The sequence below is a fragment of the Gambusia affinis genome, linkage group LG01, assembly GCF_019740435.1.
Source record: "Gambusia affinis linkage group LG01, SWU_Gaff_1.0, whole genome shotgun sequence".
Taxonomy (NCBI): domain Eukaryota; kingdom Metazoa; phylum Chordata; class Actinopteri; order Cyprinodontiformes; family Poeciliidae; genus Gambusia; species Gambusia affinis.
The window spans coordinates 32,062,088-32,080,752 of NC_057868.1; the positions used below are offsets into that span (position 1 = coordinate 32,062,088).

At 39.6% G+C, this 18,665-nt stretch overlaps 1 protein-coding gene across 1 annotated transcript; it reads left to right on the plus strand.

The window, feature by feature from the left end:
* Positions 1-379: 379 nt before the first annotated feature.
* Positions 380-18,652, plus strand: col9a3 (collagen, type IX, alpha 3). The gene is made up of 32 exons (XM_044113841.1): positions 380-678; positions 1,381-1,449; positions 2,591-2,626; positions 4,150-4,221; positions 4,338-4,391; positions 6,733-6,768; positions 7,088-7,111; positions 7,221-7,274; positions 8,568-8,621; positions 8,759-8,800; positions 8,890-8,946; positions 10,316-10,369; positions 10,457-10,510; positions 10,608-10,661; positions 10,781-10,834; positions 10,955-11,008; positions 11,533-11,586; positions 11,664-11,717; positions 11,802-11,855; positions 12,237-12,281; positions 12,368-12,421; positions 12,539-12,592; positions 13,184-13,237; positions 13,344-13,415; positions 13,872-13,907; positions 14,015-14,059; positions 15,352-15,384; positions 15,996-16,142; positions 16,227-16,281; positions 16,362-16,544; positions 17,655-17,732; positions 17,819-18,652. The coding sequence occupies exons 1-32, from the start codon at positions 613-615 to the stop codon at positions 18,001-18,003; spliced, it is 2,037 nt and encodes a 678-aa protein (XP_043969776.1). The 5' UTR covers positions 380-612; the 3' UTR covers positions 18,004-18,652.
* Positions 18,653-18,665: the final 13 nt, after the last annotated feature.

Below are 18,665 nucleotides of genomic sequence, written 5' to 3' on the forward strand. Positions count from 1 at the left end.
AGCCAGATTTATTCGAGTTTTTAAAGGTGAACAGTCTTAATCTTGATCAGGTCAGGAACAACTTGACCTGAACTTTTTTGCTTAATCTCTTTCCATTTTGATGTTCACCAACTTAAGCATGCATGCTCTACATTTTTACTCAACTTCCAAACCGCAACATGTTCTACTGTGGGTGTCAGATTTTTGTTTGTAAACAATTGAAAATAAATTATTTCCCTTCATGTCATGAATTACGTCTTGTTGCTCTGTCACTCAGAAATCCAAACAAAGTAGCTTGAAGTTTATGGTTGAGACCTGACAAAATGAAATTTCCTCATTCCGTTTATTTTTGGCCACTTTCTGATTGGTCGGTTGATGTTTTTAACATGTTTAGCTCAGCCCACTTTCTTGGGAGTCCAAGCTGGGCGCCCCCCTCCTCTGCTTCCCTCTCCCCTGTGTGCGGACAGCCGGAGCTGGAGGCTCGGGTTTATCTGGGAGCAAAGAGAAAAGCCATTCAGGAGCTGCGCGCCGTCAGGTGAAGGAAGGCTCCGCTGCTGGGGGGGGAAGGAGAAGAGTCCAGAGGATTTGACCTCTTTTCCATTAAACTCTGGGTTGTGAGGACGAGCGCGGACGATGACGGTGTTCTCAGCTCTTTGGGTGCTCTTCCTGTGCCAGCTGCTGTCGTCCTCCTCTGCCCAGGTAAGGCTCGTCGAGCAGCCGCTGCACACACCTGCTGCGCTTCTTAGTGCGATGATGGTTTCCTCATGTTGTGAGGACGATTACGTACTCAAAGGCCTTATTGTTACATTTCTGCTTTCTTGTAACGATTATGTATTTACCTGCACTCTCTGCGTTCAATTAAATTCAAATTCAGAAAAAATCTCAATGAAAGTACAGTTACTATTCTGTGTATTGAGCACTTTTGCAGTTTTAAACCACGTACCTGTTCATCTAATGAGTAAATGTGAACTGGTTGCTCTGTAGCTGCAGCAGTCGGAGGTAAATGTTTCCCCTGAACCTGTGGAATGTGCAGACGGGAGATCAGTGCACACAATGCAGCCTCTGTTCATTCAGCAGCTCAGTTCTGCAAAGTCTTCAAAGAGGTCCATTTATTCAATAGTCTGAGCAAAAGAAACACTGATATTTTATTGTAAAATACTATCAACACAGGAGGTTTAAAGCATGATCTATTTGTATTCTCTGAATAATTTTCTCTGTGTTTTGTTGCTTTGTATTGGGATTTATTTGATTTTATATTCCTGGATTTGAATTGAACTCGTCTTGTTGAGAGCTTTGACATGATAACATTTGCCTATCCTGTCCAGACTTTATTTTATTTTTTGTGGTCCTTACAAGGATTTCAGGCACAAGCCTCCAGTTATATTGTGTTTTATCTTGCAGAGGACTGGCCCCAGAGGAATCCAAGGGCCACAAGGACCGCCAGGACAACCAGGAAGGGACGGCACTGATGTGAGTTGACCAAAGAACTAGATGTGCTCTTGGAGTTTGTCTGGAACTGGACTGTAAAAAACAAGACCTGATCAGACTAACTGGATCTCATTAAACTATTGGAAAAACAGGAACAAACTTCTGCCTCAGAAAGACTCTGCAGTTCTTACATTATGTGTGATTCTGTGGCACAAGCGAAGGCATATTTGCTGTTCTCTCTATGCCTCAAACTGGCTAACCACTCTCACACTTGTAATTGTTTTTAATCAAACCTCAATGACCAATGTTTAGTTATTTATTTTGTATGTTGTATAACGACTGCAGACGTTTGGATTTAGTGTGAAACCCCCTCTTCGTTATCAGTGGCCTCCATATGCATACAAATTAAAACATTTTCTCAGGGTGCATTTTTAATTTTAGATTCAAGTTGCTTCTGAAAGGAAAAGGAGTAAATGGAGTACAATGTCTAAAAAAATGAAACATTTCATCAGTTTGACTACTCCTGCTACTCCACCTGCGTTTATTAAACGATTACTTGTTGGATTTAGGTAGGCAGGGCTTAAAGGTGTGTCTCAAAAGTCTGGGCTATTATTCTTGCTTAAGAACTGTGAATCTTGGTTAAATAGTTTCATTTTATTGCATAAGCTTAGCGAAATACACTAAAGTACTCATCCTTAATCTTTATTATTCCAAGCCTTTAGATGTGATTTTGCTCCCGTTGTGTTTTTAACTATATAATTTGCTTTTTGTTTGCTTTTTAAATGCCACCGATATCAAAACATTTCATCCCATTTTGGCTCTGAATATTTTTATGTCTCGGGTAAACATTGGGCACACAGAGGACCCATTCATACATTCTCCAGCCCTGTGAGAGCATCTAGGGTTTCAGCTCGCACCTCCTTCAAACCGCACCGAGGGTCTGAACATGTGACCCAGTCCGCATCGCTTCTGCTTGGAGCCGTTTGTTCTCCGCTGGTAGAGAAGTTAAACACTAAACAGTGCAGCAGTTGATGCTCCCAGCTTGGGTTATGGATGATTAAGATGCAGCCAACAGCTGGGAAGCTGTACACCTGAGAGGAAGTCATTTGTTTAACACTGAAAATGCTGTAAGAGAAATTTAACTTTCTAACCTTTTTTTTTTTTTTTTTCTTCTTGTTGTCAGGGGAAACCGGGACCTCCTGGGTTGCCAGGGAAAGCTGTAAGTAATCCAGTCATTACGACAAACTGGAGGGACACAAACGGTTTTATTTAGAGATGTAACATTTTCATGTCCCTTTGCAATAAGTTAAAATCATTTTTAAAAACTATTCAAGGGCGTTTTTTTTTCCAGATTTTCCTTAAATCTGAGCATTTTTACAGTTTTACACCATGAATCCTATTAATGCAGCCATGATGTAAATATAAAAAAGTTATTGATTTTAAGAGTGTGTAGAGATTAGTCTTAATACAAAGAAAAGTTGCCATTTCTCCAGGAGATTATGTTAAGAAGGGCCAATTATATTATTATTTATTATTACAGGGAACAAATTTATCATGTGATTTAATGCGTTAACAATAAACTCGAAGATGAGGTGACAGCGTAGTCAAAAAACCACTTAATATATTTTCCTCAAGGAAACGTAAAAAGTTATCGAAACAAGTAAGAGTAAAAAACATATTTGGTTAAAAGGTTGCAGAAGTACTGAAGTGTTTGCTAGTAGCATCTGATGCTACAATGATCTGGTATAATACAAACTAAAATAAAGAATAAATAATTACAAATGAACAAATTCAGGTCGAACACAAACTGGTTGCAGTTTCACTTTTCCACAACATAAAGCATCTGAAACCAATAATTACGATGTCGGTACGTCAAAATAATGCAAATTACTACCAGTGACAATATACACCTTTAACCTGACCTCCAAGTAGCAGAGACTTTTTAAATAGGAAATCAAATTAGAACAAGAAGCTTGTGTAGAAACAAGAAACCCCACTTTGACATGAAATGGGGCATTTTAAGTTAAAGAATCTGTTTGTCATTGAGTGACGTTACTAGAGGTGAAGGACCCGCCTGAAACAGTACCTGAGTCGCAATACTTAAAAATATCATTAGACAAGTAGAAGTTAAAAGTACAGTGTAGTATAATTACTCTGACAAACTGATAGCATTTGTACAACTCAAAACAACTGGCTGACATTGTCGCTGTTTGAAACTGTTTCTACCACAAATGGTTCAAGCATTTGCAATTATCATCCATTGTCTAGATTCTACATGTAGTCATTAGGACAGGCAGGTCCAAGCTGGACAGGTCAAAGTTCATCGCAGGGCAGGACCTGCAAACTCCATGCAAAAAGACCATGAACCTTCCTGCTACAGGGCAACAGTGCTGAGTCACTGCAATCCATCAATAACATATATGAAGATTTGATTGGACGCAACAGCTGCCAACTGCTTAATGATGCAGTTGTACTCACGTTGCCTCTCTAAAAGAGATTCTTTTAATTGTTATTGTATTAAATACTTCAAAATATAATAAATTTGATCTCTATGTTGTTCATCTCTAAATTCTGCCTATGTTGCAGCAGTAAACTAAAACAAAGTGACAAATAGCACTTTTTTTAAAGTTCTGAGGATCATTCAGCTGCACACAAAAACCCTTTTTTTGCTTGCATTTTGAAAATGTACACATTAATCTGCCTGGAAAAGACTTTATTAAATTCCTCTTGGATCGTTTGCAGGGCCCAAAAGGGAAAGCAGGAATACCAGGAGGACCAGGAAAACCAGGTCTGCCAGGACTTCCAGGAATTGATGTAAGGGTCCAAAATCCCCAGGCCTTACAGAAATATCAACCTTACACAAGGAAGCTGTAGGTTGTTGAGTTTATCTAAAAAGAGGAACAAGTAATGATGCTGTTGTTCATCTCTAGGGCTTGACCGGTCCTGATGGTCCTGCTGGCAGAGACGGACCCCCAGGGGAAGCAGTGAGTGCATCTTCTGAACCTCTCGCATGTTTTAAGGTTCCATTAGCAGATTTTACCCTTTCCTGCGTCAACCAGCTGAAGTCAGCAACCATCAGGATCCACCAGGACCCAGCAGGTTGTTCTGGTTCTGTTAAACCCAGAGGTTTTAACAGGCACGAGGCCTCCGCTCTCTGTCACCATAAATTTGTCTAATTGGCTCAACTTCTTGGTTAGGAATATTTTTAATGAGGGATCAGGATGAGGTAAAATTTTCTGCTTCTCCCTAATCCGGCCTGGAATCTGACCCATTTTTCGCAAAAAAAAAAAAAAAAGTAGAAGATATGAACTGCTTTTCTAAAGGAAACACCCCATAAACTCTAAATGGTCATTAAGACAACATCCTGTAATTTAACAAGACTTGTAATTTTCACAATTCATCAGACTTATGAAATATCAGAGAATCAGTGACTACTGCCCCCTCCCAGCTAATTAGCAGACTTAATGAGGAAGCCGGCTTTAACTCGCGTCGCTAATTACACAGATAACCACACTGTGACGGCTGGCTCTGAGTGATTAAGGGTAACGCAAAGTTTGGATGCAACACAGATTTATCTGAATTAGATGCAAAATAAATGCTGTTGAACATTTATTTTAAGTTTTCATCCAAAATGAAGAACAGAAAGGCCTTCAAAATATGGCAAGTTATTGGAAATTAAGTTAGGTAATATGTTAATAAGTCTAACCCAGCAGTTTTTAAATTTCTAATCCTATTTGCAGAGAAAATGTTCAAATCAACAGAAACTAGTAAAAGTGTGATGAGTTCATTTGACTATTTCTACTTTCAACCAGAATCCCCCTTATTCTTAACACACTACAATGACAATCATAGCTTTTTGTAAACCTTTTCACTCATTTAAGTGGGCTGTGCTAACCTCAAGCTAAGCTAGGATACAGCTAACAAACTTGTATTTCAGTAATTCCATAATTTTTCACCTAAAATTATTATTTTGTGAAAACACTAAATGTACGTAGTCTACGTACATTTATGTAAAGTGGTATGAAAAGGTTTTTGCCTCCTTACATATTTCTTCTTCTTTGTTTGTTTTGTTTTTTTGGTCACACTTTAACGTCTCAGATTATCAAACACATGATATATGTGGTGGTAAAAATAAAGTATCTGAACCGTCAATGTCAAAATGATTCCTTTCCTGTGATTAAACTAAAAACTGATTGTTTTAATCACATTTCCTTTTAATCACACAAAGTCAAAATTTTTGCCACCTAAACAGAAACAGTCCGACATGAAGTAGGCTAGAGCAACATATCATGTCTCAATCTACACAAATTCAAGAGCAGATGGGGAAACAAAGTAATTGACAGGTATGAGTCTGGAAAGGATTATAAAGTCATTTCTAAGGTTTTAGAGTGAACCACTATGAGAACCATTATCCAAAATGGAGAACAATGGGACAGATGCGACACATTCTCGGGAGTGAACAGTCGACCAAAATGTCTCCAAGAGAGCTTCAACAGCTCATCCACAAGGTCACAAAGACCCCAGATCAACGTCTAGAGCGCTGCAGGCCTCATTTGCTTTAGTTAAAGTCAATGTTCATGATTCAACTATTAGAAAACACAAAGCATTTCAGGAAAAGAACATCAGACCTACAGTCAAACGTGACGATTGTAGTGCGTTGGACTGCTTTGCAGCTTCAGGATCTGGAGGACAATGAGATCTGCTTCCTGCCAGACATCAGGAAACCCTGCAGAAGAAAATCCAGCCATCAGTTTGTGACTTTAAATTCAAATTCTCTCAGATTATTCAGCAGGATGATTTCCCAGATCACACCAGCAAGTCTACTGCTGAATGGCTAAAAAAATGTCATGTATTAAGAGGACGTCTTGTATAGAAGGAGTGAAAAAAAAAAAGATATTTATAAAGCTACTCTAAAAGAAAAAAAACATCCAAGGATCTGGATTGAAAGATATAAACACACAAAAACAGGGAATTTAACAATAAAACCCTAAAATTTATTGGAGAAACATGCAAAAACAGAAGCACAAACCCTGATATTAACACTGGTTGTTTTTTTGTTGTTTTCTTTTTGGAAGAGAAAAATGATGGACTCAACCAAACGTAACTAGATCCAGATCCAACTGCCTCCTGAAAAGGCTTCATTCCTTTAGTTATCAGTGTTATGCAGAAAATCACTAAAAATTTAAGATTTTAAGAACCAACAGAGGAAAAGACTGGCTGCCTCAGACCATTCACTGCTTCATATGAGCACTTATGGTGCTAATTTTTGCAGTTTTTACCGTAAACCAACTGGGTTTGTCAGTGACTTTCTCTTGTTGGCTACAGGGTGAAGCTGGACCTCCGGGACCACCTGGACCTCCTGTAAGCAATCACATGCACTTTACACCTACAGCAGATGTTTCTCTTCGAGTAACCCTGCATGAAGCTGCTACAGGGAAACACTGGATACGTTCATGCTGTGAAAACCATCATCACTAAACACGCCACCAGATGAAGAGGACACACATGATGCTGTTTCCCCTTCAGTATCTGAAGCTGACATCTAATTTATAACAAAAAACCTCCACTGAAATTCAAAACACTTTAGCTGTAGGGTAAAAACCATAAAACGGATGTTGTTTTTGTCAGTAAAATCCCGGTTCCTGGTGTGACTTAATTTGTCTTCTTGTGTCTTCCGTAGGGCAGGGGGAGACCAGGAGCCCCAGTGAGTGAACATTTCCTTTCAAACAATGTTGTTATGTTTTCTGATTGCACCCTGGGAGCTTGTGTTTGTTGCACTCTGATGCCGTCAACACAAACACTTTTGTTTGTAGGGATTACCTGGGACCAATGGGTTGCCGGGCGGAGTCGGACCCCAGGGAGCAGCAGTGAGTCCGTCTCATATATATAGTTAACAATATTTCAGAAGGTTATAATTAACCTCCATTCTCTCTGGAAGGATTTCTAGTAAACAAGAGGCTATTTTCAGTGTAAAGGTGCAGAAAAGTGATTGTTATAATGCTTTACAAATGTATAAATCTGATCTTTTTCACACTATCAATACGTTATAATTGGATTTAAAGTAATAGGCCAACATAAATCAATGCACAAATGTGAAAAGGATGGAAGAGGGTACATCGCTTACAGATTTTTTTGCAAATAGAAACCTGAGGTGTGATATGCATTTAACCTCCATTAATCTGATGCCTCTAAGCAGAAATCAGATAAGTAAACAGAGTAGTATAAAGATATCTGTTCTGTGAAAGTCTTAGAGGTTTGTCAGGGAACATTAGTCAATAGTCAGCTTCATTAAGGGAAAGAAACACATCAAGTTGTGGAGAAGTTTAAAACAGGGTTAGGTCATCCCAAGCTTTAAACATATCAATCAAACAATCTTCTTAAAAATCAAATTATGGTGCAACTACAAGCCGACTAAAACATGTCTGTCCAAGAGCCAGTAGAGCGTCAATCAGAACTTCTTGGTAACTCTGGAGGAACTGCAGAGATTCACAGCTTAGGTTGAAGAATCACTGACAGGACAACGTTTAGGCTTTAACTTCACAACAGCAGAGACAGAGAAGAAAAATGAACAGGCTGCCTCTGACAGAAAAACTTGCTAAAGGCTAAAGACCTGAATCTTGGTGGAGATGCATAATAATACATTGGTAACGGTTGATATTAGTCATCGCTTAACATATCAGTATCTGTTTGATAAATAAAACTGTGCTGATATTAATAACTGATATTTATTTCTGTCTTGCTGCCATTTGTTTCTTAATGGGGGGAAGGAGATTGGTCATATGACATTGATAGTGATGGAGCTCAGAATTTTGGAGGCTAATAAAATTCATATAATGTATATAATTTTGGTAAATATCGGACATCGGCCCAAATTTTAATTTCAGTGCATCGTTAAAAATTGGTCGTAGGAGAGTATATTCAGGAGAGTGATCCTGAATATTCATCTGCAGCTGCAATGGAAGGGTTTGAATATTTTTGCAAGGCACTGTAAATCGGTTTTAATGTGTCAAACTACTGAATGTCACTGTAAGATTTATTTTAGAGGTGGACTTTAAGCTTTGCACCAAAGTGAGGTTAAATCAGGTTGAGTGGAAGATAAAGATTCAGGACTTTTATGTTTTAATCAGAGCTGCTGAAAACGTGCCTTTATAATCTGTTAGGGTCTAGAGGGTCTTCCAGGACTTCCAGGACCTCCTGGCCCTGATGGACCCCCGGTAAGTGCAGTTATCATCACATTATTCCAGCAGCACATTATAGCTGCTGCTTCCAGCTGGTGGCTAAATGGGAACCAAACAATACACTGATGCAGGAAATGAAATAGATGTGATCTGTGCGATTTTCCCTCCATCAGGGGCTTCCTGGCTCTCTTCAAGATCTTAATGGTGACCTTCTGGTAAGATGTCTGCACTGCACACCTCAAATTCTGTATTCTGAATATGTGTTTTTCTAACTGAGAATGCATCATGTCTCTGTCGTCTTCAGTGTCCTGCTATCTGTCCTCCTGGTCCCCCCGGCCCACCCGGGATGCCAGGATTCAAGGTAAAAAGTTTGCTTAATCATTTATTTCAAATAGACAATAAAAACAGTAATGCCAATTGACATGCAATTTGACAAATTTTTTCAAAAAGGAGCCGGTAGAAGATAAAAGATGCTATTATTTTCTCACCCTCTCATCCATAAACGTACCACTCCAGTTAAACTCTTAAAGTATTTCCACGTTAAATGACGCATAAACCTCACATTCCCATCATTGACTGTACAATTAATGCACATTATTAGCATCAACAGCAGAATTTTTGGCCTTTGAGATGCCTATTCATCAACATATGCTCTAATCAGTTCATTTTTGCACCGTTTTCTAAGCTGGTTTATATTTGTATTTTTATGTTTGAGCCCATAATTTAGTCCATTCCATAGAGTTGCCTCACATACTGATATATGAAAATTCTTTTTGAACGTTTTCAAACTTCCATTTGTGTTTCTACTGCTTCTAGAAGCAGCCAAGATTCTTTAAAAAAAACCTACCAACCTGGTTTTTGCCTATAAGTTTATGTTTTTTTGGTGTCTGGAAAGAGCCAGAATGCAACGTCACAAATCAGCAGGTACTCACCTAGCAACGCCACCTGAGGCCAATGTGTTACCTAGCAGCCCCAGTGAAGCCCAGCGCATTACCAAGCAACCCAAGCAGAGCTTCAAAATGTTTGGTCAGCTAGTTTTACTGCTGTATAATGGCTACTGGAAAACCAAGTGTTTTGTTGTTGACCTAGCATGCAGAAACCACTTGCTGCTTTCTTGTTTTTTTGTGGAGGAGGCTCTACTTCTGCTTTTCAAATCAGTTGTATATTTGCGCATCTGTTTGCAACCATTTTTATGTGCGTGTGTAAACGATGATTTGGCAGCAGATTCTTTGGATTTAAAGTGACAAGAGGCCTTAAAACAGCTCATTCTGAAAGGAGCTACAAATAGGCAGATCTGAGCAAAATAGAAACTTATTGTCCAAGAATAATTTTGTGCAAAAAATGTAAAGAACGTGCTATGTTTCGATCTATCCAGCCTGTACAAGGAAGCATAATAAGGAGCTTTAAATTATAACCGCCCTCTTTGTGTCAACACATTTTTTTTAATATTATGTGAAAGTTGACAGTTTCTTTCTTTGAACATAAATTGTAAAGCTTTGAATTTTACAAGGTTGCATAATTTCAGTTTATTTAAAATCTAATAAAATTGCATGTTCCCAATTTCCCACTTTATGTAGGACCCCGATTGCTTTTGTTTTGAGTTGCGTACAGCGGCTGTAAGTTTGCTTTGTATGAATTGCTCCAGCAATTTATTTCTAGGTGTTTGGATTTAAACACTGCTGCTCCAAGTCAACTAACCTGCTTCTTCCTATTCATGCTTCACCTCAAAGGGACACACTGGACACAAAGGAGACAAGGGAGAGCCTGGAAAAAATGGAGAGAAGGTGAACTGAACATGTGAGACAAGTAAATCAGCTGTTATTTATGAGACTTACCTGATGGTGGTTTTAAGTGTTCGCTGTCGTCTCCAGGGGGATTCTGGTCCACCGGGACAGCCGGGTGTTCCAGGAACTGTTGGTCTGCAGGTGAGAATTTGTCTCATTACTAGAAAATTATACCAAATTTTATCAACTATTTAATCCTCAATGCCTGTTTTCATGGTTCATTCATGGTGTGTTTCAGGGCCCTCGTGGTCTGAGGGGTCTACAAGGCTCAATGGGATCTGCAGGGGACAGAGTAAGCATCCTTAAAGCAGGATCCCTCCTTCCTGCCTCATTTTCACTGTCAGCCCCTCTACAAGAATCAGACAGGTCTGGAGGCTTTGTTTGACTTCAGCTTCCTCTGTTTGTCTCCAGGGTTTCCCAGGTTTCAGAGGCAAACCTGGTATAGCTGGAATTATCGGAAAGACAGTGAGTCACTCCTAGTTTGTTTCATTTTTTTATCACAGTGACTGTGTTTGTTGGTAGTTCACAGTGAGAATGGATGGCTGGTCAAAGCATAGCTGGGTGTGTTTCATCTGATGTCTGCAGGGCGACGTTGGGGAAAAAGGACCGCAGGGGTTCAAGGGACCTAAAGGAGAGATTGTAAGTCAACATACAAGAACTTTGATTTTTCATCTATATGACACACAATCACTGTGTTGATGCTGTAAAGCACCAAGCTATTAGTTTGATCATGTTCCCTTTTGTCCCCGGAGTTCTTCTGCAATCTTTGCGCTGTTTCAATCATTCACATATGAAAACATTCAGCTCTTTTGTTACCATGTCATTTCTACCATAACAGGTTTTAGTTCTTAATATTAAATATTACAAAGTTTGAAACACTTTTAAACACATTTATTAAGCTTTAAACCTACAAAATTTTATTGAAGCACTATTTTAAAATAGAAATGTTCTTATAATACATCTGAATATGTACTGATCAGATTAAACTGCATCCAATGTGCTAGTATTCTTCAATGTATGCAGTCTCTACTACTATATTTTTAATTATTTGCTCTCTTCAACAACATTTTCTGCTTCAGCTCAGTTTTTTCAGCAGATCAACATTTAAATAAGACACATTTTCCTTCTAGTTAATAATGTCCATGTTATGTATTTTTTATCAGGGCAAAATTGGTCCCAAAGGAGCAGTGGGTGGAGCAGGACCCAAAGGGGAGCCTGTAAGTTCACATTAGGAGAAATTGAATGTGTGATGCACATTTAGATATCTGAGGGTCATATCTGATGATTTTTACAGGGTATACCTGGACGAGATGGGAAAGATGGAACGCCGGGGTTGGATGGCGAGAAGGTGAGCTGGACCTCCTCATCCGGGAATATTCTTCTGCATAAGCAGAGAGCCGAGAGGTCAGAAGGTTTTTCTCTCTGCTCACAGGGTGATCCTGGACGCCATGGAGTAGTTGGAGAGAAAGGACCAAATGGACTTCCTGTAAGTACATAATCAATTCATTATTCTCTGATTTATCACTTTATTCTCCATTCAGCGCCAGAGTTTGGTAATTATGTCGACTAAAATGTGCTGATATACAGCAGGACTCAATTTTTTGCTCACTTGAAATAATGTTTACTAAAAAACTATATATATATATTGGTAACTATATATAAATATTTACTAAAATGTGGCAAGGAGAAGTTGCAAGTTGCATTCAATGATGTCTTTAAGAATCATCCTTTAGACATTGTTATATGCAACTTGTAATTTCTAGTTAATATACTAGAATGTATCATTTTTGTGTCATTTCTGAAAACCAGAGTTCTTGACGGATTAGAAACTGCTGTAAGTTTTAATATCCTCTCTTTTCTTTTCAAGGGTTTGCCTGGAAAAGCTGGAGCTAAGGGGTCAAAAGGACAAATTGTGAGTATTTTGACAAGAAAACTGTCAGAACCTCAAGTTCAGAAGTTTGAAGATGAGATGTTTATCCTCACTTCTTTTTATCCCAGGGTGATCCAGGGAAGAATGGGGAGCAAGGACCCTCTGGAGAGCCAGGTATTCCTGTATGTATCTGATGGGATTGTTTGGGAGGGTTATCAACCGCTCCGCAGAGTCACATGACCTCTAGATGCGCACTAGATCAGGGATCTTCTAACTTGTCCTCAACCTGTTTTCTTCAGGGTGAAATTGGCGTTCCAGGAAACAGGGGGATAGCAGGTCCCAGAGGAGTGGCTGTAAGTTAAATACTCTCACTATAAACTGCTGACCAGTCATATAGTAATATGATCACTTAAGACAACCATGACCCTAAACTGTTAAATATTTTCCAACATGTTAAAATAAACTGATGTCTACTCCAGTTTGTGTGTCTGAGTGCTTGATAAGTGCAGATAATGGAAATAACATGAGGCACTAATGTTCAAATATCAGATTAACAACAAACAGTTGGCTTCTGCAGCTATTTGCATGCTGCGAAAGCAATTTAAAAAAATTGCAAATGTACCTGAGTAGAGTTAATTAGAAATGGAGGAATACATGCAGGAACCAGAAAAGAAAATCATGACTTAGTAAGTACATAATCAATTCATTGTTCTCTGATTTATCACTTTATTCTCCATTAAATAAAGGGATACAAAAGCTTTTACACAGAAAAGCTTTTGTCTCAAGTTAGTCTTCAGGAGAAAAAAAAAAAACGTATTACACGCTGTGCTGCATAAAAAATCTTTCACAGCGACGGCATCAGTTTGCTTAATTCCTGTTCTCTGAATTGAAATAGCCTCATAAATAGTCTAGTAGGATCACATGATTATGTCTCTTCCTAACAGGGAGGAATCGGACCAGTTGGCAATTCTGGGCCTCTGGGAGTAAAAGGCTTCCAGGTCAGCAACATGAAATCACAAATTATTATGTTTTTTGTTTTTTTTAAAGGTATTAATATGTTATGGTGAAGTTCCTGAATCTGTGTGTGTGTGAAATCTGCTGCAGGGCGTCAAAGGAGCCTTGGGCGACCCAGGCCTTCCAGGTCCAACAGGACTCCGTGGGGAGTTTGGTGACAGAGTGAGTTCCTGCAGTAAAATGGGTCCAGCTAAGCCTTGAATATGCGTAGTTTTCTTTTAACAGCTTGTTTGAAATGATTTAAATGAAAATAAGTTAAACAAGCCTTACGTGATATCCCTAGTGGTTCTGTTAGGTTGGAGTTAATCAAAATGTTTGAAGAAATTTGAAAGTTTGGAAACAATACCTCCACACAAACACTACATAGATGTCTGTGATCATACGAGGTAGTAGCCAGGTCGTTCATCCTGATCAGTTAAAAGTGCAGCCTGCAGCCAGGAGAACGTAGAGACACAAGGAGGCTTCCTGTTCAGAACCCGAAGACAGAACAAAGCCGCCCTTTATGTCCGTCCAGGTTCCCCTCAACCAGCCCACCTCGCTCCCCTCCTGCTGTCACAGCAACAAATTCTCTGCATGTCTCTTATATATTGACTCCGTCTCCATTTCCCACCTCTTTAGGGTCCAGTTGGAGCTTCTGGAGCAAAGGGAGACATAGTAAGTCACCCAAAACCTTTTTCTGATAGAACATGTTATTGTTCTACCATGTTAATGAACATATGATGCTTTAAGCAGCTTTTAAGCAACAAATTCTCCTTTTTTAGGGCGTGGCAGGAAGTGATGGCTTACCAGGAGAAAATGGAGAACCTGTGAGTATTTTGTCCTAATCTAAAAATCTGCCATAATCTGAAATTAACGTTTTTTAGTACCTATCAGCTGCATGTTACAGCAAAACTCTGCTAAAACTAAAATAAAACTCTTAACTTATCAATACATTTTTATCTGAAGCATAAATCATAGCTTTCCATTGAACTTTGATATCAATATCAAATAAAATTTGAATACTAATAAAACAAACAGCACACTACTCAATAAAACTTAGAAAAAAATGGGAGGCATTTTTCTACAAGATTTAAACGGATTAAAACCTTGAAGCTTCTCTAGTATCCGTTTGATTTTCAGATGCTAGAGAATAAAAAAATTAAATTTCTAATTTCATGACCTAGCAGTAATGTTGAAGGAAAAAAAGAAGAGTTTGGGAGAAGAAGAAGCTAATGGGTGAAATTCACAGACTTCCAGTGAGGTTTTCTGCATTCACTTCAGCCTCAGGACAAAGGAGAGTTAGTTGGTTTCAACTTCTGTGCTTTAGTGTTACTTTCAGGATAAACTGAACCTGGACTAAAATGTGGCGCTCTCCTCGACCGTCTTTTGGTTGGCCCTCGGTTATCACTTTCAAAAAGAGAAAGACACTGATGTTCAATGGGGCAAAGTCCTCTCTGCATGTCATTCAGAAATCAACCTCAGAGTCTGAAGAAAGAGCAGAGAGGAAAATGATTCAAGTTGTGTCAAGTCCAGTGTGAAGCTTTCACATTCAGTGAGGATTTGGGGAACCATGTCTTCTGCTGGTCTTGGTCCAATCTGTTTTATCAAGTCTGCTTGGACATTTCAGAGCACTTACTGCTTCCCTCTACTGACAAGATTTATGGAGATGCTGATTTCATTTTCCAGCAGGCCTAGCACCAGCCCACACTGCCAAAAGTACCAATGATCATGGTATTTTTGTGATTGCTTTGGAGTATTGTCAACCTGGACTTCCTTAAATCATCCGCAGTGAGACAGGCTGAATGCAGTAATTCAAGCAAAAGGAGCCACAATCAAGTATTTTGTCTGGAAAAGCCTTTCAGTAGGATGGCATTTCTGACTTTAAATTCTTATTTTAATTGTCTTTTTATGTAATATTTTAGATATCTGAGAAACTGAATCCTAGGTTTGTATTACTTGTTACCCAATGATCACCAAAACTAACAGAACTCTCTGAAAATATATAAATAAGTGAAATAAATTAACTTATTGACAATATACTGAAATGTATCTGCCTTGTTCGTCTGACTCTGATTTGAAACTAAATGCTTGAACAACTAAGGTGTTTATCTATTTTCAGGGTCCGTTTGGGCCAGTTGGACAGAAAGGAGAGGTAAGATAATTAATCAGATTCCCCTGTCCTACATTTACAGAACCTCAGCCTTCAAAGTGTCTCTCCAAATACAGTTTGTGTCTGCCAAACATACTTCAGATGCTGTGTGGGTGTAATTAGCAGTGCAAGTTTGCTCCAAACTCCCTCTGCGTCTGTTCCTTCTCCAAACATTAAAAATGTCGCCTCACTCTGAGCAGTTTTTGCCCGCACGTCAAAGTCACGGCACATGACGGCACATTCCCGGTTTAATGGGATTATTTAGAGATTGTCACTGCAGCTTTAGCTTTATTGGCCTGTTTGCTGCTATCGCCATGAGGGAAAGACAAGTCACACTAAGCTGCAGCACAATTTGTGTAATTAGCGACACAGCGCTGATGAGCTTCACTCCCTTAGTCTCACTTACTGTTTGCTGTGCTCTTTGGAGTAATTATCAGGCTAGAAGAGTCCATATGAACCCACCCCCGCACTGTCTCAACAGGCCCAGTTTGTTTTCCTGGTGGTGTTTAGTCAGCGATTAAATCTCAGGGAGGTTTTTAGGAGTTTGGACAAAAGATTACTTGTTTCTGCAAAACATACTGAGCAATTAAACTGATAAATCCTGCTAACCACAGTCAGGAAAGAGAGGTGAACTGGGGCCTAAAGGTGTGACAGGTCCACAAGGCGAGATCGGGGCCAGGGGGCCTCCAGGAAAACCGGGACCGATGGGTTTCCAAGGGGAACAGGGTCTGCCAGGAATCGCAGGAAAGACCGGTGTACCTGTGAGTAGGACTGTTATAACAAACGGCTCTAATTTTATCGTCTGACTTTAGATCACGTTTCATAAATGGCTTCTTGTCTTTCAGGGTAAACTAGCAAGTGAGCAGCACATCAGAGAGCTGTGTGGTTCCATGATCGATGGTGAGAAATCTTAAACCTGTTCTCCAATCACGATCCACACATTTACCAGAGCTTACCTTATGGTGTCCTCCGTCATCCAGACCAGATTGCACAGCTAGCGGCCAACCTGCGGAGGCCCCTGGCCCCAGGAACAGTGGGCCGGCCCGGCCCCGCGGGTCCCCCAGGAAAGCAAGGGGTTGCTGGTTCAGTTGGGCATCCAGGGACCCGTGGACCACCAGGATACAGAGGCCTGCCAGGAGAACTTGGAGATCCAGGTCCCAGAGGTACGAGAAATTATACAGTTTCTAACAAAGTACACAAAACGAGTCCTCACCTGGACTCCTCTCCACATGCCTCATCAATGTCGCCAAATAAATCAAACATCGTCTTGTCTGACCGTAAATTTTTTCTCCGGAAGCATTTTGTGTCATCCATTATCGGCATCCAATAATGTTAAACTGTCTTGACTGTTTATGATGGGCTTGAATGTTTACGATTCCTGGACTGTTATTGAACAGCGTAACAAAGTGACAGCATGCAGGCAGCATCATGCTGCAGATCGTTTCAGTGCCAGTGGTGCTGCTACATTGGACAAATTGAGTGAAATATTTAAGACAGAAAACTACCTCCAAATATTTCAATTCCCTTTGTAACTGTCCAGCAAGAACATTATTTCGCCCCAAAACTGCTTTGAAATGGATGAAACAGGCTGATTTTAAAAAGGCCCTGACATCAACACTATAAAAAGAAGTCATATTTTTTGGAAATTCAAAGTTAAAGTTGTTTGTTGTTTCACTAATTCAAAAAGAACAGTTCAAAAGCTGTTTTTACTTAACCTGGTAAAACCCAACACTTGTTTTATGCTTCCTTTCGTACAGAAGGTCTGGACTGAACAATTGTCGCTGAAGGCATGGACTCTGTTGTCGTTTTAAATTTTACCCAATTCATAACGTTTGCCTGTGATTTGTATAAAGTATGAGTTTGACGCTATGAAGGTTAGCAGAACGTAGCTATGCTGTAATAAACACCCTCAAGAGAGAAGTGCTGAGCCAAACAAGATGGCGGTTAATGTTTAGAAAGCATGGTCAATGTGGACTGAACGACTTCCTTTACTTTCACTGTTGCCATTGCTAAAACTACAGGCAGACTACAAATCTAAAGCAGAGCAAAACAATCAACATAATTGTTCACAATTTCTCCCCCTCTTCGCTGGGTTAAAATTCTACCAGAGAAATTTAAGTGAAAGAGAGATTTGAATTGGGAGGAATTACTTAGGAAGGAAATATACTCATAGGTACAAAACTGGTATTACATGCAGCATAAGCAAATACAATTTTTTTTTTTTTTTCAGAGGACACAAAGCTGGAAATAAATGTTTTTTTTTAATATAACAGGTGATGTTGGTGAGGCAGGTGATAAGGGACCTGTTGGCAAAGCCATTGATGGGCCTCCTGGAGACCAAGGACACCAAGGTATAAGCTGGATATTTTAAATCACCACATGGATAACTGCCTCTAACACTTACCTGACCTCTGAAACCTTTTCTCGTCCTCATTAGGTCTTCCTGGAGTACGTGGGATTGTCAAAGATGGCCGTGATGGGTCTCCTGGAGATCCGGGTGAGCCTGGAGAGTCTGGCAGGGCAGGTAGGACTGGGCATCAGGGTCCTCCAGGGATCTGTGATACAACAGCCTGCCAGGGAACGTCACCAGCTGGGAAATCCTCAAACCCCAAAAACAATTAAACATGACTTCCTGCAGCCTGACCGCTCCGCTCTTAGGAGGGAAGGTTAACAAGAAGAGGAGAGGAATGACAAGAGAACGTTCACAACAAGTCCTCTTTATTTAAATACATGTATCACAAGGGAGGAATAACATCTACAAGTGTGAATGGAGGAACATCCCAAGAGTGACAGGAACACCAAAGCAACCGAGAGACCCAAAAGATTACAGGTAACATTTTGAAATAAAGCAGATCAGGCAAGGAAAAGAAAACAAGAGAACAACTGTAGAGACTCAAAAGTGTCACATAACAACTGGCATAAGTTTGTAAATGTTTCGATGCTCCATTTGTTTGGATTATCATCGGCACGACAACTGTGACCGTCTCTGATGTGAACGCCCACTTGACACGGCTTATTGTGTGAATCACAGGTGTTACCTCAATATACAAACTGACAGTGGAAAATATGGACAAAGGTGCTGGAGCTGTATATGTACTGTAAAAGTAATAAAATAACAATTACCCAGGTGCCCAGAAATTGTGTAGAATAATGCAAAAAAACTAACAAAAAAAACTTAATGTTTTTGGGGGTTTTTTACAGCTTGTTTTTTTTAATATATAACTTGTAAAGTGAAGGTGATTCACTAAAGGTAAGAGAATAAGATAAAAAAATTGTGGATGCAT

Bases quoted from the DNA above. Each gene is read 5' to 3' on its own strand.
- col9a3 (XM_044113841.1), top strand. From the start codon at position 613: ATGACGGTGTTCTCAGCTCTTTGGGTGCTCTTCCTGTGCCAGCTGCTG. The intron at 6,769-7,087 runs GTAAGCAATCAC...TGTCTTCCGTAG, and splicing joins CGGGACCACCTGGACCTCCT to GGCAGGGGGAGACCAGGAGC. The intron at 17,733-17,818 runs GTATAAGCTGGA...CGTCCTCATTAG, and splicing joins TGGAGACCAAGGACACCAAG to GTCTTCCTGGAGTACGTGGG.